Source organism: Acromyrmex echinatior, chromosome 17 (genome assembly GCF_024713525.1).
Source record: "Acromyrmex echinatior isolate Ae372 chromosome 17, ASM2471352v2, whole genome shotgun sequence".
In the NCBI taxonomy this organism is placed as follows: domain Eukaryota; kingdom Metazoa; phylum Arthropoda; class Insecta; order Hymenoptera; family Formicidae; genus Acromyrmex; species Acromyrmex echinatior.
The window spans coordinates 302,002-328,762 of NC_141868.1; the positions used below are offsets into that span (position 1 = coordinate 302,002).

The 26,761-nt window shown below is 29.2% G+C and overlaps 1 protein-coding gene across 2 annotated transcripts; it reads right to left on the reverse strand.

Annotated features, from left to right (window-relative positions):
* Positions 1–2,540: 2,540 nt before the first annotated feature.
* On the reverse strand, positions 2,541–24,867 carry LOC105150723 (allatostatin C). Of its 2 annotated transcripts, XM_087415056.1 has the most exons (4): positions 24,674–24,867; positions 14,222–14,348; positions 6,249–6,278; positions 2,541–6,173 (listed from the first exon to the last, which is right to left on the reverse strand). In XM_087415056.1, exons 2-4 carry the CDS (start codon positions 14,336–14,338, stop codon positions 6,114–6,116), a joined length of 207 nt encoding a protein of 68 aa, XP_087271182.1. In that variant the 5' UTR covers positions 14,339–14,348; positions 24,674–24,867; the 3' UTR covers positions 2,541–6,113. The 2 variants fall into 2 exon arrangements, with proteins under 2 accessions (XP_087271182.1, XP_011062289.1); XM_011063987.2 differs by having other exon boundaries at positions 2,541–6,278; positions 24,674–24,860.
* Between the last annotated feature and the right edge of the window lie 1,894 nt (positions 24,868–26,761).

Below are 26,761 nucleotides of genomic sequence, written 5' to 3' on the forward strand. Positions count from 1 at the left end.
AGGATTAACATTTTCTGCTTGGAACATTTTATTAAAAATGTTACCTCTGTAACATTTTTTAACATAAAAAAGTAAGATAAACTATATTTGATTATGTATTAAACATGTGATAAAATTGGTCAGCCATGTAACATCTCTCCTTGTCTTTTATTATAGAAAAGTGAAGTTTTAGAGCATCCCATTGATCAATTATTTTATTTATTGTTTCATATCGGGCTAACCGTCGTGTGCCTGATAATTTATCGATTTTGATAGGTTTTTTGTCTGTTAAGACTTCATATAATTTTGTATATTCGATTTGCTGCTTAGAGCTATAAGAAAACCAATTGTAGCTTTCTTTAACAATAAAATCTAAATTTCTTGATAAGTACTTGCAGGCATATTCAGCTAAATGAAGAGAGTGGCAGATACATTTAACTATTATAAATTCATTAATAGTCTCTTTTAAAATAGAAGAAAATGAATAATGTTTACCAATCGTTAATGTTAGCTCCATCAATCCTTATACCAATTAAATTTTCTATTTTAATGCCATCCTTTAAGAATTGATTTTTGAAAGCTGTTATTAATGAGCATTTCCACTTTCAATTTCTATTAATTGAAAGTTGTTGTGATTTTCTTTTTCGATTCACTAAAATATCTAATAAAAAGGCAAAGAATTTTTTTTGTTATCTATTGCTGTGCTGTCATCAATAATCATTGAATAATCCATTATCAAGATCATTAATTAAGTTTTCTAAAAGATAAGGAGAAAAACATTTTTTATTAATGCAGTACTTTTGGTTCTGTGTAATTTAATTTCGCTTAATGTTAACTCGAAACGTGTTCCCAAGAGATTTTATTAAACTTTTATTAAAGATTGTCGACTGAATATACAGAACAATGTTCTGTAATAAATGCGGAAATTTTTAATTCTACTGTTTTTCTTTTATCCGATATAGTTTTCATTGAAAAGTCTGTTATCTTTTTCTTTGAAGCTAGATCTTGAGAATATTTAAATATTCCAAATGTTTTTTCGTTTGCTCATGTTTTTGACATCCTTTTTGTAAGGTTGAAGTGAACACCGGCAAAGCTGGCAATATGCTTTAGAGTTAGAGTTATCATCTGGCATGGGAGAGAGCCATTTTATAACAAATATTATATAATTACTACAACTCATAAGTTAGGTTAGGTCAGATAAAAGCGGTATTTCGATCACAGTATAAATACAATACATACAGAGTTGCGTTCCAAAATTCAAGTCTGTCAACTCGAGTATCATTTTATTCTTGTTGGTCACCGAATGTTACATAAAGATAAAAGATACTCGGAGTTAACAGTCAAGTTTTGGAACGTAAGCTTTGATGTAGTGGATCTCAGGTCACATGACTCGCCGCCATGTTGTGGGTTGGAATGGCGCTTATAAATTTGAGTTTTTAATAAAGCTACAGAATTATTTTTCTAAAAAAAAAAGACATAATTTATGTCATAAAAATTATAGCAAGTATATTTTTAAATCAAAGAATTATATAATAATATAATGTTAACAAACTCATTATATAAAAATAATATTCACAATAATAATAATAATAATATTAAACAGTAATAAGTAAATTAAAAATAATAATTGATTAAAATAAATAATTCTAATGAACGTAGTTTATAAATCAAACATATAAAAAAAGGAGCATGAAACCACAGCACTGGATGTTGTTTGTGAAATTTAATTATTCATTACATTAATAAAAAATCTTTAGACGTTTCGGCCACAATCTGGCCATCTTCAGTAAATTCACAAATATTAGTAAAACGCAGAATTTATATATAACTAACATTGAATTCAGCCGTCATATAATATAAGTATGTATAAACTTGTTCTTTCATCTTGTTAAGGTGCACCGTACAACAATGTTACAGCGCCAATTATCACGTTGCAAGTTATGCAACCTCTCCCCCTAGAAACGTTACACTTCTGACAACGTTTGTACAGCTTGTGGAAACTCTGTGAAAAGTCATCTTTGGATATCGCCTTAAATCTCTCTCATTATGTGATAACAAGATTTAATATCCAAAATTAAAATTATTTTGAAGAATAATAAAGGTTATTTGTATTATTTAGTGGTGTTAATTTTCTTTTTCTCTTATTTTGTTTATTTTCGGTAAATAATATTTATCGAATTTTATTGCTACACGTAATGTGTAAATATACCTGTTAATAGATATGACCCAATTATGGACAAAATGACAAATTTTAAATGTCAAGCTTTTGAAGATATATATAATTCTAAATAAATTATTATAAATAAATTATAAATATTTATTTAGAATCATATCTTCAAAAACTTAACATTTTTCTTATTGAATTTTTATAAACAACGAATTGATTTAGAATCGTATATATCATTAAAAGCTTTATATTTAAAATTTTTGTCATTTTGTCTATAATAATAATTGAGTCATATCCATTAATTGTCCTAATTGATACATCTATCTTACGTTTCGTGTTTCTGATGAATTAATCAGTGGGTAAGGGTGAAAAATACTTTATGCGAATCGAGGAGTCAGTTATAACAGTTTAATCATTTATAGAACTTTGTGACATGTACAGGCGAGACACATTGGCAATAGATAAATAAGATTAAATACGCATTAATTAAATATATATATATATATATATATATATATATATATATATATATATATATATATAATATATATTCGCGAATATATATTGATGTGGCGAACAGCGTTGATTGGTGGCGATAGATTTACAACATGAAAGAAGAATTAGATTTGGCACGTGGTTGTCCGTGGTATCTTCTGATATGTATCCTGCGATTACACAATCCTACCGCTCTCCGCCATCATTTGTCGTTGTAATTTTATCGTTCGTGATTCATTCGTATTGTTATTCTGTTCGCGTTGCTTTTGCACTTAGAATCTTTGCTTTTTCTCTTTTTAACGTCCAAATATATCTATATTTATTTTTTCTCGGTTTTTTTTTGTGTAAAAATTTTGGGGGATTTCAAACAACGCAAACAAATTTATTTTTCCGTGTTCTCTTTCTCTCTCTCTCTCTCTCTTTCTCTCCCGTTCTCTCGCTCTCTCACTCTCTCGCTTTGTGATACGGGGAGGGGAAGGATTTGAAAAGAACAGACGATGAAAGTAACTTTCATAGCTAAATCTTGAGAGCTCTAAGATCAAACAATTTGTGAGAGGATGAGAGGAAGGATTTTCTCTTTCTTCGTCTTGCTCCTGCCAGAAGGTTCGGGAACACCCAGCGAAAAAATGGTCATTCAGATTTCCATAGAAATATCTAGATTACTACCTCCATAAAGTAAATTTCTCTACTAATGCTCATCTTTACTCAACTAAACTAGCATTCCGAAAGAAATATATATATCTCATCTAACACCAGTTAACAATACATAACTATTAGTTATAATTGTATTATAGTAATATAACATTACAATTATATAACACATAACAGTTACATTGTTGAGTGGGAAATTATAATCAATAATTATGTATTATTAGTTGATGTTTGTTGAGATTATAAATTTTATTCTCATTGAACCGCATACTTATGATATATACTTTCCACACATTTATGCAAAAATATTTAAAAGAAAAAAGCAAGAAGAATATTAAAATAATTCTAAAATAAATAAACATTAAAATAAAGAGTAGGAAAATAAATAATTAATACTGAAAAAAAAATATTTTTTAGTTTTATTCATTTACAATTATACAAAAGATATAATTATGTCCTAGATGATGTTCACAGATTAACACCAACACGTTACAAGACATTATTCTGTACGTGATTACTAGGTACGAATGACATCTCGGTTTGATTCGTAATTGTAGCATTTTACATTCTAAATTTCTTGCAGTGAAATCTCTAAGAGAGTGAAAATATAACTTTTGAAAAAAGTGAAAATATTTTACTTCTTGAAAAAGAATGATAATTTCCATTCTTTTTAGAGCGAATTTTCACTTTTTTTTTTCAAGAAAAGAAGGGTGGTTATATTTTCACTTTCTTGGAGTGAGATTTCACTGCAAAAAATTTAGAGTGTAATACTTTAAGTATTTCTATAGAAATCTGTACTTGACGCAATTGCCGGATCGCTCTCTAAAAGTGAATCAGTATTATTACTGAAAAACAGTAAAATATTCGCTGATGATTCATGATATCAGTTATAAATAGCACTAAAGTCACTGATTCACTTTTAGAAAGCGAGACTCGAACGATTGAATCTTCGAATTTGCGTTGTTTTTTTTTTTTTAACAGAGATCATTTGCGCAACTACGTTATTTCCTTTACACTCTTATCAACGTATCTTTTATTCGCAACGTTTATTTTCGGCCGATTCGTTTCCACAATATTTATTTACTGCGTCATTTTAACAGAGAGATCACTTGCGCACTGATTTTTACATACTCCTATACTGTCGTGCTTTTTATTCGTGCTACTCATTTCCGGCTGGTGCGTTTTTGTAATTTTTTAACAAACGTTACGTCAGATACATGGAAAGTTCGAGGGAGAATCCCTCCGATTTCCGACGAATTACGCTGCATTATGCAGAGCGTGTGATTATTAAAACTCATTCAACTTTTTATTGCCTTGTTGGAGCCCGGATCTTCATCGCCAAACACATTTTTCGGTGTCCCCGATTAAACAGATTACTCGCAGTAAATACTTCGCAGTCGGAGATTATTTCATGTGTTGAATTATTTCATCGAATTTCAAACGAATTACGTCACGTAAAATAGACCAGGAATACGCGCGTCAAGTTACGTACAATTTAACGGCGGTAAATCATAATTATCGTTATCGTTGACAAATAATTCCCATTGAAATCGAATCGCGTTGCGTTTTTCATTCATCAGCGTGGACTGATTTCTTCCACGCGGATTCCTCAAGAGTGCGTTCAGAAATATATGTATCCGTCGAGTAAAGTAAGGTTGAGTATTATTCATAGTCGATTCTTATATTTAACCTTTTGGTGCATTGTTTTGTCACTTATCTATCACAGAAAAATAAATATCACATAAAAATCGATATAGTATAACAACTTTTTTTAATCGAAATGTCCGACATAAAAAGATATAATTTTGTTAAAGTATTTAAAAATTTAGACACACAGATCTCTGAAAATAATTTTGTCAGACCGTCAAAAAACACAATTGAAAATGTGTTAAATTTAATACACGTTTAAACGGTCCACTCGAATTTTTGTGTTAGTTTCACAGAAGATGATTATAGAAAGTAACATAAATATTACCTTGTATGAAAAAATTAATACAAGGAATATAACGCAAATTATAAGCAATAACGCAACAATATTGTTGTATTTAATATGGATAATATGGATATTTTTATTAATAAAAAAAAAGGTATAGCATCCCAAGCAGAACAACAAGTCACGATAACGTCAAAATGACATTAAAAAGAATCGAAAATGATTGAAAAATGATTTTTAATGTATATAAAAAATTATTTTAGAGTCATTTTGATACCATTTTAATATCATAATGACTTATTGTTCTGTTTGGGATGGCAAACTAAAAAACCTCGAGCAAGTATGTCACACAAGAAGTGACATCAAAGATTGATGTCTTAAATACAATCTTAAGACATCAATCGCAAATTCGTATTCGATTCTTATTTCAAGCCATATTGGCATCTTAATGTCATTTAAATGTTACAATTTCCTACTCTATAATGTAACTGTTCTTACAATTATAATGTAACATATGTTATATTACATTTATATTGTTCAGTAAGAAATTGTAATATTAATGTAATGTTACTGCTAATTCGTGTTCCGCGAGAAGCACTATTTAAGAAGCGTTGTGTCTTCATTATAATATCTCACTCAATAATAAATGTAACATAATATAACAGTAACATATCTGGAAATAAATACCAATCATGAATGTCAGCCATATTTAAGCTCAACCTTACTTTAATCAATGAGTAGATTTTGGATGTATCCTATCGTGTTATGAGAGTTTCCTGAACTTTCCGGAGATAACGTAGATCTTCTCTCTTTGCGTCTCTCTCTCTCTCTCTCTCTCTCTCTCTCTCTCTCTCTCTCGCCTGGTTTTTCCTCCGTCTTGCTGTGCGCCTATTTACCGAAACAAGCCACCGCGTTGAGGGAGCACTGTCTCCAGAAGTTCCGTTTGCGCTGCAAGTCATTGACGTTCATCTGATTACGGAGGTGTTTCACAATCTGTTTGGTGAATAAGTAATTCATCAGAACCTTGTCGATGCTGCCGTCGTCGTCCACCAGCTGAAACAATCAAAAATCCGGTATTGTTTTTTTTCTTTTCTTTTTTTAATTAATGCTTTTCTGGATAGATTGGGACAATCTAATTTAATTTGCGTAATTATGAAAGTCTTTTTATAAATGTAAAAAGGAGAGACTACAATTAAAAGGATAAAATTTGAAAATGTAGCTCAAGGACAAGTATCGCAACTCTAGTCCATTTAGGGCCGATTGTTCCATCTTCAGATAAACTATATGTGGTAATTTACTTCTGGATAAACAAAAGAGTAAAAGAGTAAGAGTATAAGAGAGTAAGAATGTAAAGACCATTGCACGTAAAAGTAGTAGTTGTAATCGTAAGACCATAAAAAAACGATAAATTGATTGGATATATCGGGGCCAAGCATTGCATCCTTTCATTCTGTGCAGAAGCAACACGAGTGAAACGTCATAATCAAAGCCATAATCATAGATACAAGTTTTCGTTCCAAAAGTTTTCCTTCGAAAGATTGCGATTAACGCCTTATCCTTGCTATTGACTAATTAATCAGAAGACAGTCACGTGACTTATCGCTTGCCTCGTAGCCAATAATATATTAATTTATCGCTTTTTATGATCTTTCGGTTACGACTAAAGTAATTCGATTACAATTAATATTTTTACGTGCAATGGCCTTAAGACAGTGAGCTAAAGTTTACCGAAAGAACAACCTAGTCGTAATCTCGTGTTTCTTTTTTTTTCTCGATTATATTATGCGATGAAGAGTCTTTAGAAACTATTACATAGGTTGTAAAGAGTTAAGGGTGTATTATATATCCACACAAACTCGCATAGCCGCATAAACGTATGTATAAAGAAAATTATCCAATCACATTTTATGTGTGTTTTTATAGGAGAAATGTGATTGGATAATTTTCTTTATGCATATGTTTATGCAAGTTTGTGGATATACCCTTATAGACTGTTGATAGTTAAAAAATCGAGATGTCCTCAAAGTAATATTAATGACTTCAAAAGTTGGACAAAAATTACTTAGATAAGATACACTTAAACAAGACAATTTAAAAAATTTCATTTGATTTTACTTAAATATTGTTAAAAAAAAATTAAGTTTCCTAGAAAAGAGGAAAAACTGTTTTTCAATTTAATAGAAAATTATTGACTAATCAAATAATATATCGGCAAAGAATACGTTCGTAAAATGATTAAATGTCATTTCCGTCACTTTCATTTTACAACCCTTAAAAACCATTCTTTTTAAGTTATGACACCTTTTGAGAATTTTTTATGAAGTTAAGCTCATAAAATGTTTATGAAATTAAATTCACTTTTGATAGGATAATGTTTTAACGTTCATACATAACTTTATTCATGGCAAACAAGCTTTAAAACGAACAGGTCAAACGCGATCCTCGTGGAACCAACAACGCGCTGCAGTGCGATACATCACGATTTCAACAGAAAACGTACGTAAGAAACACGATTATCCCCCATTAATGCTCTGATAATAAAAAGCGAAAAGTACCCGCTCGCGGAATATTACAAGCGAAGGCGAGTGCGCTTTTTCGTTAGCGCGGCGTAATGGGGCGTAAACTGTCGTCGGGAGTTGAGGTGAGATGAAGAGAGAGAGAGAGAGAGAGAGAGAGAGAGAGAGAGGGGTGAGGAAACTGTCGTATTTATTGTCGACGGCTCCAGTTGGTCATAGATGATTCTATTGACATTTATTTCAGCTTTCCCTGTCGCTTTTATCGCGCAATTGCGTTCCGCACATAATTCATGCGGATTTATCCGGATAAAGACCGCGGGTTCATTGAGCTTAAAATGAGAATCTTATGAGGATCTTAAATCTAGAAGCTCGGATTATGAATACCACCTTTTCTTATAGTGTCGATTATTCTTTCCGTTAGATTTTCTTTTGATTATTTAATGAAAAGAAACCGCAACTTCTTCTTCAAAGTTTCGTCACTTTTCAAACGCATCCCGTAATGTAGAAAAGTGTATCGGTGTACCGAAAAAGCCTTTGGGTATCTAAACGATATAAAGGAGTGAGCCATGAGACAAGCGAGGGAGTGAAGGCCTAACAGTAAAGCCTAAATTGTAATATACTATAAGATAACGAGGTCGTCTCGCGCGATATCGCGTGATTTCATATGGAAAATTTTCTCTCGGATCGTTTCTCTCTTTTTCCTCATGTCCCTTCTTTACAAAATTATTACAGCGCTTTATGGAATTTTATATTAGAAAACTTTCCCGGGTCAACTGCTCGCGCGTATTTCTCGGAATATTCGGTTTAAATGTCACACGAGTATATATAATTAATGTATATATATATATATATTCGCACACTTTATGAACATTTCGAAAATTTTCGAAATCGACTGTGACAGATATTCATAATTTCTTTAAGAAAAAAAAATTTTTCAAAAAAAAAAAATTAAATTTTTGACTAACATTAAAAAAATCTCTTTCTCTTTAAGATTGCCTTGAATTAAATTCTTAATGTCAAAATATTATACCCAGTTTGAAATGCGAAGTTGTAGATAAATCAGAGAGGGCGTTAAACCCCTGTGCATGCAGATTTAACGTGGGTGGAGAGCGCCGCAAAAATCCGATTGTCGTCGACAATTTATCGATTATCGATTTGCAATCCGTAGATTTATTGGCCGCCGTCACTTCCATGCTTTCTTGATTATTTTTTTTTATTTCTTTCCGCGGTCTTGACTTTTTTTTATGGTTTCACGCGATCGTGACGACAAAATTCTTGCCATAAATGAAAAACGTAGTTACATCTGAAATTCTCTGGTTTCCATTTTTTTTTATTTTAGCTTCAAAATAATTCAAAGTTTAATAAAAAAATATAAGTGAAAACAATTTTTTAACACTTTTAAATCTACTTTGACATGTTTATTGATTACAATTTTAACAACTGTTAGATCGACGAAAATAAATCAATAAATTGAGAGAAATAAATTATTTTCAATCTTGCAACGCAATCATAAGCAGAACTAGAATAATAATATCCAGGATTGAAAAAGTCACTTTACAAGTTACTTATAAGTTATTTTTTATTGTAGAAATTGAGTACAATAAGTTCGGATATTTTATTTTTTATATTATATTTTATTATTGTATATTTGTTCCAATTTTGTATTGCTGTTTATACTCAATTTCTACAAAAATTATATATAAGGTAATCTATAAAAGTAACTTATAAATAACTTATAAAATAGCTTTCCCAACCCGGTAATATCACATATTAAATTGATAAGCAATTTAATAATTCTTGATGCTAATAAGCATCAAGAAGGATACCAATAATTTGATATTAATCTAAGCATCTTGAGAATTATAATATAAATATTGTAATTTAATTTATTGGGAAAAATATTGCCTCATAAACTACAATGACAAATATTCATTGTCATACAAATGCGAGCGTATATATTCAAAGGTATATCAATAAGATCAAGAATCTTTTCTCTTTCTTTCTCTTTCTCTTTCTTCTTGTTCTTCTTATTTTTTTATATGATATCTTTCCTATTTCTAGCAGGAAACATGAATCTAAATTACATTGAACAAGGTATTACTTATTATAAAACACGCATTGCACGTTCGCCTATTGAAAAACGGACGATCAGTGTTATCTTTTTCTTTCTCCCTTTCCTTCTCGATTTTTACATTCAAACGAACGTTCGTCTTCGTCAGGGTAGTTATCTACGTGCCACCCCGCATCTTTATGTATCTCATTTGCGATTCAGGACGCGCCGCTCAGTTACGCAACGAATAATACAATTTCTTCGAACCGTTTCTTTTGCGTGTTGCAAATGAGAAGCTTGAAAAAAAAGCATCAACGTTTTTATAAAGCTTCCGATCCACCCTTTTCCCTCTCTTGTCATATATCGTGTCGCCGTTCATTGTCATTTTGTAAAGCCATAATCATACTAGCGATTGCTAATTGAATTGTGATTGATGATTACTTTTCAAATTAAACCAGTCACTGATTGCTTTGCTCTGATTGATTGAAAAATGATCGCTAATCACAATCGTGGAACTGTGTAATTATGACTTTAAGTCGCGATCAGACCAGAAATTGAGATTGAAATTGAATTGGAATTTACCCATTTCAGCAATATTGTAGTAATGTTACAACGTTGCTACAATGTTGTTGAAATGTTCCAAAATGTTTCTTGCTTACTGGGTAACCAATTAGAAGAAAGATAATCAATCTTAAAGTCAGTGAACTTTGCTTTGATTAGTTAAATTCAAATTTACTACGATTACTTTTCAATTAATTAGGGCAAAGCAATTGGTGGCTGATTTGCTCTGATGCATCCAGAGAAAGGTTTCTTCGATTTAAAGAAATCTTTCTTTGCTATATAAACGTCATTTCTTTGATTTAAATTATTTTTTTCAAATCAAATGAAAAAATTCATTTGATTTAAAAAAATGATATTCGAATCAAAAAATGACGTTCAAATCAAAGAAATTTTTTTTTAACCATGTAACAAAGACATTTCTTTAAATTGAAAAAACCTTTCTCTGGATGTGGATTAAAAAGTAATCATTAATTGCAATTGGTCGGAAAGTAATCGCCAATTATCAGTCACAACCGTGTAGTGTGATTACGGCTTAATACAGTCTGGAATATACCTTCAATTGATAATCGCTAGTATGACTACGGCTTAACGGAAGCGGAACGAGATGCGAGATGCGAGATGGCGTGGAAATTCCGCTCCCCGGAAGCTCGTCGGAAAATCGAATAACAGTATAACGATTTGTCGATACGGCGTCCTTTGACTGTCGATTTTGCGACGGTTAAAGTATGTTCTCACATTTTTCCATTTTTTTTTCGCTTTAGCGTCAATTCATGTTTCTAATAACCAACAATCATATTTTTATTACGAGCGCTTAGAAATCTTTCAAAGTGAATTTTTAAATTAAACGCGAGAGAGAGAGAGAGAGAGAGAGAGAGAGAGAGAAAGAGAGATGATCGCAGAGGAAACGAGTTGCGTAATAACGATACACGTAGTTGCGATTCTTGCGAGAATGGCAAACATTTTTCTTTTCTTTTTTCTTGATCCTTTCTTACTTCACTTTTCTTCGATAAAGTCGCACAAGAAAGTTCAATGCTTACGCAAAACGCTCGCCCACATTTTTTAAACTCCGCTTTAACAAACGGATCATCTCGTTGAATATCTTAATTCAACTTTGATGTTAGTAATATTGCTTTCGCCATGCGAACGGCCTTTGTTTGAAGAATTTCGTAGGAACTTTTTTTAAATTAAATAAAAACAAAGGAAAGACGTATACAGCTATATATCGGTGTCTTGAAACTCACGAATCAGAATACCACAGCAAAAAAGTTCTTGAAAAATTAAATTAAAAAATTATATACAATTTATTTCAATCAATAATTTTTGAGATATAAGGATTTAAATATAATCAATTACAAATTACGTCATGGACATGAATAGTACACGGAGAGAATTTGTTCTTACAGCTTACCCTGAAAATATAATAGTCGTGGGACAACATTGCATTTCCAAGAATTCTAATATAAATCTCTCTCATTCATTAATAAAATTACAATAAAGTTTAAAATAAGTTTGATTAATTTTACTGAAGTGCACGGTAAAAATCTTTAAAATATCGTATTATATTATATTATACTATTTAACTATCATATTGGGTGCTTTCCATTTGATGACACAAGTCGACACAAGTATCGTTCTATCTTTGTCACTCTCTGAATATGAACAAGGATAGAACGACGCTTGTCGACTTGTGTCTACTTGTATCATCAAATGGAAAGCACCCATTTTCGAAATAAATTTTAAAACAAAATTATCTTCGTGTATTAATAAGAGCGCACTTCAGTTCCGTAATTAGCTATATTTAAAGTCTTATTATTTCACAAATTATTGTTTCAAATAAAAATTTGCAAGTAATTTTTTTAATTAATTTTTTGAAAACTTTCTAAAACAGTAACATATAATACAGTATTATAATTTCACACTTTGAATATAATACGTCGTACACACGTCGTACATAATAAATTATTGTGAGTAAAATTGATGTTACAGTACTGTTACTTTGTGCTTACTGGATTACACGAATTTATTGTAACAATGTCTAATAGCGAATTCAATTGAGCACACTCAGTGTGCACTGGTAAATATTAAAGCCGTTATTACAAATTGACGTAAATATGTGTTTAATATAAATATATAAATAGTTGAACCGTGAAATCCTCAATACATTTTATTTAATACAAAAATATTAATAATACATATTTTAAATAAAATTTGTATTTTTGAATTTGCATTTTACACTCAGATTAATCAGTTCAATAAAACGGCATCAATATGTATCAATGAGCCTTAATTTACTATAAGCAGATAGTAGGATCAAGATTTGTTAGGACATTTTATTGAAATAGGCATGATTTATCAAAAAAATGTAAAGAATTTAAGAATAGAACGTAGCTTGATCGAAATTGCGAGTAGTCTAGGAATTCCGTATAAATGTCGACAAACTTTCGCGCCGGGCTCGTAATCTCGTGATATCCATTTTCAATCTCGCCCCGTTTTATTACAAAGCGACGGAGAAACGAAGACGTTTCTGACAGCTGTCAGGTGGACCCCTCGTCGTGTCCATTTTACACACCCCCGTCAATCCGGTCGAATTGGAAGTTCTATGCAATCCTACGTGAAAAAAAACCAGGACTTGCCTTTCTCATTTTTTCCCTTTTCCCCTCCCTTCCCTTCTTCTCTCATTTTATTTTTGATGTGTCACTGGAGATCGGGACTTTGACGACTCTCGAGCGGTCCAGATTCTTTTTTCCACTATTCGAAGACGACAGGACCACCGCGAGTTCGCGATTTGGCGAATCCGGAAGCTCCGGCAATGTCTCGTCAACTATTCAATAAAATTAATCGTCACTTAAGTCTGTTTTCACAATAATCATATGGTTACCTAAAAGTTGAAGGTTACCAAAAAATTCATGAATAAATTTTATTAAATGAATCTTTCTGTAATCTTTAATTTTTAGGTAATCATATTGTGAAAACGTGCTTTACAATACGGTGGCATACCCTTAAAAAATTATCAAAAAGATGATTTCTGAAAAAAATCGTCAGAATTGTTACATCTTAAAAAAACGTGGTTATTATAATGTGAAACAAAAAATATATTCTTTTTGCTCGAAATTCAACACACGCAGCATTTGTAGAAACCAGAAATTTTACTGTTCATTCCTAAGTTTTTTTTATATTTATATTTATCTCTGTATCAATTATAATTAATAATTTTTTGAAAAAAAAAGGATTTTTTGTAATTTTTGTAACTTTTTAAAAAAAATTTATTTTTATTTCCTATTGTAAAATATTTTTTGAAATTTACAATTGTCGACTTTTATTTATATGGGGCTATTCTGTAAACCCTCGAAAACAAAGATTTTACAATATATGATTATTTTAATCGGTGCATTTTACTGAAAACTAGAAAGACAGATTGGGTTGTTCCATCCTTTGATAAACTTTAGCTCACTGCCTTACTCTTTTATTTTTTTATGCACTTATTCTTTTACTCTTTTGTTTATCTAATAATAAATTATCATATAGTTCATTTGAAGATGGAAAAACTGATTCTTAAATATGTATATGAGGTACGATAAGATTAAATCCTTATATGATTACGATGAAAATAAAAATCGTGCGATGAGAGCTTGAACAGAAAAATATAAATAAATCCAAAGACGATCTCTCGGGATTCGAAGCGTCGCGGATTTATCATTTCATAAATTCAAAGTTTTGGAGGTTGCTTTATTTATCGAACATCGGCTTTCGAATATAATTCTAAAAAACGATTGCTTCTTAAAAACGGGATTACAAAAATATTTTGCATAAATACATCAAGTCCTTTTGGCTCACATCTTTAAAATCTCGAGATTTTATCTTTTTCTTACATTCACGTTGTTCAAAAATCTGCCCTTGTCTTTGTCGATCGTCGGCATCGCTGCCGAGTATTCCGCCAAGACGAAGAGCATTAATGCCAGGGCAACTGTACTTTGTACGGACAACATCGTTCTAAATCTGGAAACAAGAGTAAAAATAAATTAATAAAACTGCTTTTATTATTTCTAGTGATTTGAAAGAGAAATATAAAAAAATTGATGCAATCTCTAATTCTATAGGATTAATTTTTTATATCCTATAGAGAATCAATTTGTTATATTTCTTTTATTATCTACCTGTTTATTATCTATCTTTTATTATCTATCTATTTTTTTTATTACCAATTATCAATAAACATTATCAATAAATAAATTTCATACTATGAAACAATTCTGGGACGTTGCATTTTAATACGAGCATGCCAAGTTTATTCTTTATTGTTATGCCCTTTATTGGCATGCCGTATTCAAATGCAACGTTCCAGAATTGCTTCATAGTATGAAATTTATTGATAATAAAAAAATAGATAGATAATAAACAGATAGATAATAAAAGAAATATAATAAATTGATTCTCTATAGGATATAAAAAATTAATCCTATAGAATTAGAGGTTGCATCAATTTTTTCCAGAATTGTTTCATAGTGAAATGAAATTTATTTATTAATAATATATAAGTGTAAATATATTAATAGAAAATGCAAATGACCTTTAATTAAGTAGAGTGCCCGCAATATACGGTATAATTTTTTCTAATTCTAGAAAAAAAAAGTAAAAAGTATTGTCCAAATATTCAGAAGTCTTAAAGTTCATTATTTTTACGTTCTTTTATCTCATAATGGTATATTAATATAAATTTAAATATATAATATAATATAATAGTAAAAAATATGGTTATAAAATTAAATTATTTTAGAATTCTGAGCACCCATCTACTAATTTGCATATTTTAAATCACTTATCTATTTAAAGTAAATTAATTAATGCAATCCGGATATACCAAGTTTTTTTCTTTGTCTTGAAACGAACGTTAAAATGATCGAGTGACAATTTGCACAAGAGAATTTTGATTGTTAGAGAAGCACTGCCCGAGAATAGGCACAGAAAAATATATATACTGTACGCAAGTAATAATGACTTGTTTTAAATATTTCAAAAGTTCATGTATTCGCAAATCTACTGTAAGTTGACAAAAGCATCAAATTTATTTAAAATATATTCTGAATCTCCTATATAAATATATATATAAATATAAGTTTAATTAAAATTTAAACAAAATTATTAAATTAAAACAAATTTGATTTGTTTATAACACAAAGTCGCTTCTTCGATCAATTTTATAATATTCTTTGAAAAGAAATAAATTCCTGTTTTGAATACATAATAAGAGTTTTTCTAAAATTTGTAATAGGTATATATTTTAAGATTATTATCAAGAAAAGATTCTTTGTTAAAGATATACTTAAAAGGAAAAAAGTAAATCGAGTAATCACTTTTCTGAGGGATAGGATCATATTTTTCTGTGTGTAGTTGTGTCACTAGTTGGTGATCGCGGCATCAAGTACTTTGTCAAAATGAAAATCAATTGTCAATTATTAGTGATTGTTAATTATTATCGAACTATTACTTATGGCAGCGTAAATTCTTGGCGGTATTTGAAGACGAGTCTAAAAATATAAAAAATATTATATGAATTCACAAGATTTTTGTATTTATTTAAATTAGAAAATTGTTGAAAATAGTGTTGCACCTCGACATTTGAAAATCTTGATGTTAATTACAAACGTTTAATCGATGTGTTTTACATTTTATCCTCTTGTTCCATATATTCCGAATAATACAAACGATGTTGATTGCCGATAGCGATAAAATAACGCTGATTTTAATCAACTAATAGTTTAAAAAGTTTATAGATATATTTCTTTTTTTCCTTTTTCCCCATTATTTTACGTCACGATAAAGTAAACAGTGATTTTTTATTTCTTGATATTATTTACAAGTTCACTTTTGATGACGCGTTAGCAACATGCTTGTAATTGTTTGATACTTCCTGTTATGTTGATATTTTCATTATTCTATTCTATTTTTTAATTTCTCATTTTTTTGTTTTTAATTTTGTTTATTTTTTATTAATGTTAACACCAATATAATATGAAATTATTATTAATATTAAAAATATCGCTATTAATATTAACTCCAATATGTGATGGAATTATAATTATATAAAAAGAAAAATAAAATAAGAATAAAAATTATATAGAAAGAAAGGAAAAAATACAGAAAAACAAAAAATAATGTCAAATCAAATCAACATTTTTTTAGAATATATTGTATTTAAACGGACTTGCTGTCTACTAATTTATTGTGCAATACAAAAGTAACCGGAATACCAAGAATACCATGATTCCTTCCGTCCCGATGGAGGAGTAGGGTAATAAAAGGTCAGCGAAAGAAATACAGACATCGGATGCAAGTACATTGGCGATAGGGAGAGGGCTAGAGAGAAAGAGAAGAACTAAATGAAAAATGAAGCCCACGAGTGAAACTTGCCACCCGTGGTCCGTTTCACAATCCACTAATTGGAAGAACAAACGATGCGCATTATTGGCCGCACTGTGCGTATCAAATAATTGTTGTGGCCGTCGCCGTCGTCGCTGTGAAGTGGCGTTCTATCGAAATCACAAAGCGCCGCGGTGATAACGCGGTTTGCTCATTGCGAATTTAATTCATTAATTAGAAAAGGTCATCAGGTAATTCGAAGTATCGAGAGATGAAACGAGTTGATACGCGTTTATCGGGCACAGTTCACTAATCCCGTTGATGTCGAAAATGCAAAACTGAAAACGTGATTGATAAAAATACGATACGCACGTGCAAGATTTTGAGAGGAGAAAGAAAAAAGGGAGATGAAGAGAGGAATTTAAAGTTAGGCGCGTTAAAAGTTAACTTTCGAAATCAACCGGAAGGAACCGGAAGGAATTCAATTATATGGAAGAATTAAAAAAACTTTCTAAACTTTCGAAATTTCTATTTGATGAAGTTATAAAATAAAAATGATCAAAGAAAAAATTTTCATGCTTAAATGAATTATTTAAACAAATCAATATCCAATTATTAAAGCGAAATTATTAAAAATATGTCGAAACTGAAGTTTTAATCGAGAATATATTTATTCGAGTTATCAGTTATTTTTATCCGAAATCTATCTTCATTGTTTATCTTTTTTTAAAAAATATTCGCATCAGTAAATTTATTTATTTAAAAACGAAAATTTAATAGAATTGACAGACGTAATAGATTTTTTATGAAGAGTTACTATAACGAATCCAAATTTATTTATTTTATTTTTAAATTAATCTTAAATTAATTCTATCTTTCTATTTTATTTTCTTTCATTTGAGATATCATTACAAATTACCGCGACATCAAAGATTGACGATAAAAAATATTTTCAATTCAGTTTTGATATTCCCGGACGTTGTTACGAAAGCGACGTCCGACTATAAACGAACCTTTTCTACTGCCTCCACGAACACGACGTACGTTTCAATTTATAATCCAGTTCTTATTATTTTATTGCTTGGCATTGTTTGTTTTACTATTTTATTATATCTAGCCTATTTAGCGTTTTAACAGAAATCTTAAAATAACGGAAATCAATAACGATTGTAATGACTACATAAAGAGTTTAGATGATGAAGATTATAAAAATGAGCGAATTTGCTAGAATATTTATAATTTTATTGATCAACATACTTAGTCAATTTGCTCATTTTTGTAATTTTCACCAAATTGTGTGATGCATAATCGAACCCCAGAAGTGCATGAATTTACAACTGAAAATACTAAAATTTAATAAATACTTGTTTGAATAATTCTAAGTAAATATTTATTAATTGTAAATATATTTATTTCATATAAAAATCATTAATTTTATTTAATTATTATTTTTTTTATTGAGTACAAATTTATTTGATCAATATCTTGTTCGTTATTGAAAACACAATACGAGAATTATATAAAAATTGACGGCCAAAGATGAGCGAATGATAAAATGTAGTAATATAATTAAAATAATTTTAATATTCGATTTACATTAATCTAGCAAAACTAGTTTCAACTTTACTGAGTTTTCTTCAGTTGCAAGTATGTTACATTAATAGTTAATTGATATTAAAAGTTTTACATAATGAAAATTCGGAATATGTCGCTGAACTGTAGTATTTATTCGGTTGAAACGTTCTCTTGATGTTGCAAAACTTTAATATGAGACAACATCTGGTAATTTATATTAATTTAAATTTAAAAATGGAGTACAATTAATGTGATAATAAATTTAGAATTAAATTACAATTTGTGGAATCTATACATCCGGAAGTACGACAAAGCAACTTACATGTGAAACTTATGCTTCTGATCTTAACGTCAGTCGTGTACGAAGTGGCAAAAGAGATATGATCCAATATTAAATAACATTCAACTTAACAATAAAAGCGACAATATAAACATTCAATAGTTATTACTGATCCTATGAAGAATATTGAAATAAGATTTATTTAAAAGTTTTTTCTTTGGTATTAATCTCATTATTCTGTGCTTTGATATGGTCATCTCTTGAAGTAATTACTTTCTCTATCTAGAATTTTTACGTCAGATCATTCAAACGTGTGATTATGCTCTAACATACGACCAGTAATGACAGAATGCTTATTTATATCTCGATCCATGTTCTTTTTATGCTCCGTCTTGTTTTCAATTGCCTCTTCGTTTGATCCACGTAAGAACCATTGCAATCCTTACAATTAATCTTGTAAACGACATTATTATTGCAATCATCCGGATCTCCCTTTATGACGTTATTAAGTTTATTCAGACATTTATAGCCAATCATAAATTCATTCTTATCAATAGTTGAGACTACAATTTTCAAAGCTCTTTTGATACAAGGAAAGGATATGATCCGCCTTTCTCCAACCCCTCACCGTGTCGTATCACAGGAATTTTATTAAGTTTTGTTGTAATTAAATATTTTAATCTATTGTTCATTTTTCTAAAAATTAAATCTATAAGATAACTATTATTTAATAATGTATCTACTACTAATTGTAGGTTTTTCTAATGATACGACGGATAATGACAATAATACAGCTCTATCCACCTGTTATTTTCTATTTTAATTGTAAGGTTTAAGAAATTAATACAATGTTCCTCCTCTAACTAACTCCACAGTGAATTCCAGTCTCGAATGATATTTATTAAACGTATCTAAGATATATTATTAAGTCTGTCTTTTGGAGCTGCCAACAGAATGTCATCTACGTATCGGTAGTAGATTAGTAATTTTACACCGATGCCAGCAAGTACCTTGTTTTTCAAGTCTTGCATGACAATATCTGTAATAATCAGTGATGGTGATCCCATTGGTACTCCAAATAGCTGTTTAAATATCTTTCCTTTAAAAGTGAAAAAGGAAGATGACAATACAAATTTAGTAGCCAATATAAATTCTTCAAAGGGCAATTCGATTTTTTTAATTATTTCTGATTATCTATTCTTTATACCTAATAATGTTAGATCCAACGGAATATTAGTGAACAATAATGACACATTTATTTTAGACAACATTATATATTCATCCGGTATGATCTTGTCTGATAATTGTTTAAATAATTCAGAGCTATTTTTTATAAAATATTTATACTTTTACAATGTGGTAAACTATCACGTAAAATTTTATTCAAAAATAAAGCCAACCGATACAATGTGGAGTTATCCGAGGAAACAGTTATTCTGAGTGGATAATTTTTTTTACGGACTTTTGGAAGACCTTTCATATAAATCTTCGGCAATGGAGCTTCATTAGTTTTTAAATAATAATATGTTGTTTCAAAATGTATTCCTTTGAGTGCCATCTTTTCAAAATCGATGTTAATTGAGATTCTAAATTCTTTATGGATTTTTGTTCACGATAGTATATGTCGATAAATATTCAGAACATCATTTATTTTCCTTTTATAATCTGTCATATACATTGCAACTGTTATGTTGCCTTTGTCCGCTTTTATAAAGATATCCAGATTGTTTTTTGCAATAATTTTTAGTTGATCTATACATATCTATTAATCTTTTGTCTATTATATTAAAATTAATTTTTAAATCGAGAAATCTATTCAGCTGTGAAACTGTGTATCTAATTTTTGATACTGCACTTGTGTTCTTACTAATCAAATTACCCTCGACATTCTTGATGAAGACTCACTACTTTGTCTTTACTGAGACCAATAGGAAAGTAAAAGCCTTCTCTCTCCTAATTGCAGTAAATTAGATACCTCTGACGGAATAAGTTTATTGGATCAAGTTAATGAACCATTTATTATTAGTATGGTTGATCGGATTGAACACCTACACAGAAACTTTTAGATTCTAAACTAACAGTTAACTGTAAATCACACAAATCCGAATTTAGTTCCCCATACTTATATTTCATATTTATTTTTTGTATCAAATTCACTGACATCCGTTTTAACATAATAATTTATTGGTTTAATATTTTTAATTTTCTTATTTCCGTATTTATTTATTAGCCATTTTAATTTTTTAGTATTATTTTGTTGTATTCTAATTTTCAAGCTATCAAATGATATCGAATGATAACTGTATATTGAATTCCATATATAAACTGGCAATTGATTAATTATACTGTAAAATGTTATCCGAATCTTTCTATTTAAATAATTTATAGATTTGTGTAGATTAAAGATTTCAATATTTAAGACATTATTTATGAAGTGATTTAAAGCTAAATTCCATTTATGTAAAAAAATTTATTTATTATAAGTAAATGTCTACTTAGTACTGAATTTTCTTTAGTATACATTTTTTTTCAAGAATCGACAATGAAAATACATCGTACATGTTTTACCATTTGTACTTCATTTGTACGTGTGCGGCTCCTTACTTTGCGACGAAGGAAACCCTCATGGTATAAGAAGAGCCTGTGCAACCGTATTATTGCGTGAAGTAAGAAAATAGCGAAAGAAGATTTAATTTATCTCCGTCTGTCCTGAACGCGACGAATGGTCAAATTATATTGTGACTTGTAAACGAGATAGAGAAAGTCGTGCGAGTCTCGGGAAGTTTTTCTTGAACGTGAACCGCCTTCCGTATCCTCTGACGAGTGAAAAAATGTAACATTTTCAAATAATCTTCCTTTTTATTTAATTTTAACTCAGCGCCTTTTGAATTTGTTAATCGCAGAAGCGACAATCGAACACAAAAGCGACGATCGAATACATTCCATTTTATGCTAATATATCATTTTCACGGTATGATTTTATAAAAATATTCGAATTGGCTCAAGGAACAAGAGAAAGTCAAAATGTCTATTTTAACGTCATGAAAGTCAAAACGATGATTTTTTTATTATAAAATTTAAAGACTGTTTATTAATATTTATTAATATTTATTTTTATATTTTTAATATTTATTTTAATATTTATTTTTTACATTTTTACAATATTTATTTTAATATTTATTTTTTATATTATCGAGAATTCTCGTAATATTCGTAATTTCTTTGCATAAACTCATTAGCCCTTCAAATACTTATTAGCCGTCTATTTTATTTATAGTTGTTGAATTTTATTCATAGGAGCTTCGTCACTTTTTGAATTAAATTTCAATTTCTTTGTATTTATATAACATTTTGATATTTTTTTATATATTATTTTTATTATTTATTCAATGTTAAACAAGGATGATACATCGTATACATCATTCGTAAAACAATTGAGGTTGCACATTCATGAATGTGATTTCAGTTTAAAAATATACAATTTATTATTTGCTGCTATTTATCTATATTATTCATTTACGTCTTAATTGATATAATTTAATTACTTCATTTATAGGTAGTGACGTTTAGATTTATAAATTTATTTCTATTGACGCTTTCTCATTTGTATATAATTTATTTCTACATAATTATTCTCTCTTGTGCCAAAAGTTTATAGAATTACTTTAATTTCTACGTAATATATATAACTAGATTTCTTCGCGTTAAGAATCGAGAAGTATAGGAAATGTCGCGCTAAAAAATCGCACGGAAATTCGAAAATTGTGTTCATAATAGACTACAAAGTAGACTAGTAGACTACTATGTAGTTATACAGACTATTTCGTCTCGTGCAACTTTATTATATTTTCAAAGAATAAATAAATGAATAATCGAGGAGATGATTCTTTTGATCGCGATTTTTGGAGCTAACGGATGAATGAATCGTGGAGAGGAATTTTTTGATCTCAATTCAAAAGATTCTACGTTCACCATTTGTTATTATATAATAGCAGCGATATTCGATCATGAATTGATATTCCTTTCTACTGACGCGCGTGAATCTTCGTTTCAATTTTTAACTCTACAATACTGTCTATCCACATTCCCTTATTTTTTATCTAGTTTATATCTATAATTAATTGTTTTTCCCCTTTCTTGTAGAAGATTTATAATTGTATAATCGATTTAATTTATATCTAAATAATTTTACAGATTTTATTATGGAAAGAACGGTTTGCTGAAATATTTAAAAATTTAGTTAGACACAGATTTGAAAATAATTTTATGGGCTCTTCAAAATAATTATGTACAAAATAATTATATAATATACTGAAAAAGAATTTGGTAATAGCTACTAAATATTAAATAAAATAATATTATATTAATTAATAATATCAATTTGTTTAGTTACAATATATATAATCAAAAATATTCTTATTTTTCAATCTAAATAATAAAAGGTCTACTGAGCCAAACTGGTTATTCGTGCTTATAATATTATTTAATGTGCCAAATAAAAATTATTAAGCATAAAAGTATGTTTCGATCCTTTACATTGGATCATCCTCAGTGTACAATTTATAAGGTACAAAAATTAAAAATAAAAATAATCGTCAAAAACCCACATTACGCAAATTTGCGCACGCAAATTTAAGAGTTTTACTTCCTTAATTCTTATTTCTTCTAAATATTCAATAATTATTACCAAAAGATTGGTTATATGTATTATTATATTTGATAATGATCATTAAATATATATATTTGAAAAAGTAAAATTATTTCTGGATATATTAATTGTAGAGTCCGATCGAAATTTTTATTGAAACTGAAGACGAACACTTATTACATTCAGTTTCGACTGAAACCATATAGCTCTTCTTAATAAATATTAATTTTAATGTGTAATTATTGTTTCAATAATTAAATTATGATGTTTATGACGAAAAAATACTTATATTCTTTGGCCAAAATTGACACACAACCGAAATTTCGGCCGAAATTTAATTATTGTTTCAATAAATTATGATGCATAATTTGATTATGATTCATAAATATGAGACATATTTGTGAAGAAAAAGTATTTTATATATGGGCATGTCTATACATATAGCCTTTATAGGATTCTTATTTTTTTAATTTTTGTTCCGATTTGGTTGAAATTAACATGTAGTATTTCGGTTCAGTTTCGGCAAAAGTTTCGAATTCTAATTAATCGAACATTTAATTAAAATTTCATTCATTCAATACTATTTACTTCACATGCAACACTTGGTAGATACTATAATTATATTATATATAATTCTTTTTTCAATGATAGGACGCTTTTAAAATCAAGCTGATTACTAAAATGTCAAAACTTCTTGCACTTATCATGCTCGAATGTTTTACATAATTATTTCGAAGTTTGCAATAAAGTTATTTTTGTATTTGATTGAATCTTTAAATACTTTAGCAAAATTTTTTTTTCCGATTCAAGATCCGATCACGAAAGTCTCTTTTTACTGATCACCACGCGCGGGCATCTATGTTACGATTTCTACATACAGAAAAGTATGAACCGTACATAAGAATTACTTATTTCAAGTATTTCAAAAGTTCATATATCTGCAAATCATAAGTTCATCAAATTTATTCAAAATTTTGAATCCTAGTAAGTTTAATGCTTTAATCAAGATTATTAAATTAAAATAAATTTGACTTGCTTATTATATAAATTCGCTCCTTGGATCAATTTTTCGAAAAAAATAAATAAATAAATAAGTTCTTATTTTGAGTACATAATGATGAATTTTTCTAAAATTTATAAAATAAATATTATTTTAATTATTATAAAGATTATTAAAAAAAAAATTCTTTGCTAAATTATTACACTTAAAAAGAAGAAAATCAATTAAGTAATCTTTTCTTAGCAATATCAATAGAATGACATTTTTTTGTAAATTAATTTTTATAAACTTGTTTTTCATAACTTTTTCATTTTTCCTATATTTTTTAAATTTAATTTACTTCAATATATAGAGAGTTATGTCTATATAATCGATGAAATTATCTTCTTCCGCGAAGAGACCTTTGGCGGGACAGAAAGGGTCAGAAAATCGCACAGAAATTCGGAAACGGAAGTTTATACCTTGTGCAGGCTGATGTCAGGGTGATCGCTTGTTCTCCGATCCTCGTTCCAGAAGATTGGCACTTTGAGTAAAGATCTCTTTCTTTCTCTTTTTTTCTCTTCAGATAACGTCTCTTCGATGTCTCCGCGACAGAATGACCGCGCTTGGAGCACGCGACCACTTTATACCGTGCTGGTGCCGTTGGTGGACGGTGGTGGCGGTGGTAACGAAAACCCACCCTTCCCGCGCACCTTCTCACCACCTCGCTCTTGTTACCCCGGTAATACCGTCTCGATATCTCGCTGATCTCTCTGTTTTGGTTCGTCAATCTAAATTGATTATTTCTTTGATTAATTTAAATTGCTTTTCCCCTTTTTCTGATACTAACTAGTTTAGTTGCTGGGAGTAACTTCAAAGTGGTGAAATGTCTGATTGGTTTTGCTAAAGAAAGTAATTTGATTATTTAAACTGTATTAGTTTTGAAGTCAGTCTTTCGTCTGAGGACATTTATTTCTTAGGACGTTCAATTGGATCTGCCGCTGTGCTGAACACCTCGAGTTACTTTGTTATGCTAAGCTATTGTTTTAATCGTAAGACTTTATTATTATAGTATAAAATATTATCAAGAAATGAAGCCTCTAATTTCCTCGCAGAAGCTTGCACTGGATCTTCTGATTTTTGAAAATTCATGGTACTATCTTTGTCTTCGTGGATCAGAAATTTATTAGGGAAACCGAAGAAGAAGAAGAAGAGACAAGACAGAATGTTTACATTGATATTTTAAAAGGAGGGTTTTCTCTCTTTTGTCAAAAAAAGAACAAAATACTAGTGTTTCTTTTATTGAAAAAGACACAATCTTTTTGTAAAAGATCATTTCTCTTTCAATAAAAGAAGCAATTTCTAGTATATTTTTGCAATAGATTGATTCAGACATCGCCCTAAGTTTATGAATTTCACGACATGCTGAAAACGTGTTAATCCGTGTCATTCTCTTGGGAATCACCACGAATTATTATATCGTTTCCCCTTTACTGTTTCTCTTCCCTTCCTCTCTTTCTTTCTTCGTCTTTTTATTCCTCTTTCTCTTTTTGTTTGAAAAAACTTGATTACTCGTATGACACCATGTCCTTCGTATGTGGTGTCCCGAGAGCAGTGAGTGCCCTTTTGATTGCAACTTTTTCGATTTATGTTATGACGAACGAGAAAAAAAGAGCAAGAAAAAAAGAGCGATTCCACAATGAACAATTTCCGCTTAAAACTTTCCCTTCTGCTGTGCCGCGTGTAAAACTCTCCGCGTTCACCTTTTTCAAAAGTCTAAAAAATAAATGTTGTGATACTTTATTTTTTCTTCTGCTCTTTACTTAAAATTCTATTTAATTCTCTCAATTGCGCAATCAATATATTATTATATATAATTATATATACATTATATATACATTTTTTATATATATATATATATATATATATATATATACATTATATATTTATAATATAACGTTATTTATTGCGGCATGCATATTAATTGTATTCTAATTTAATGTGTAATTAATTTCGAAAAATCATTACGTATTAAAAATCACAATATTGTGACATCAAAAATTGAAGCGCAACACACTTTTCAATTTTAGAAAATCTCGAATATTAATATTGGAAAACATAATATTGGGAAGGGGGATTATTAATAACAAAATATATTATAATAGTAATAATATTTTTTTCCGAGACAGTTAAGGGATTGATTATTTAAGATGCATTCTACTTATCTTTCGCAACCCTCGCGAGGATTATTTAATTCTTGTTTAACATTTGATAAACAACAAAGACACATAAAATCATGAAAATATAAAAATATAACATGACGCATAAATGATAGCTAAATATAATTCGAGGTAAGTTTCTGATTATATAGTGGCAATTTTAATAGCGGCTTTATATTGGCTTATAGAATTTGAAGTTAATTAATTCTGATTAATCACATTGCAAATGTTATTATTATACTTTGAACTAGAAAGCCTCTAATCAAATTAGAATCTTTCTATACAATTGTGCACAATTTTTGAAATTTCTTTGAGATTTTTTTGAAGGTTTACTTGATCTTCTTACATTAT

Bases quoted from the DNA above. Each gene is read 5' to 3' on its own strand.
- LOC105150723 (XM_011063987.2), bottom strand. From the start codon at position 14,338: ATGTTGTCCGTACAAAGTACAGTTGCCCTGGCATTAATGCTCTTCGTC. The intron at 6,279-14,221 runs GTAAGAAAAAGA...TGATTGTTTCAG, and splicing joins GATTTTTGAACAACGTGAAT to CTGGTGGACGACGACGGCAG.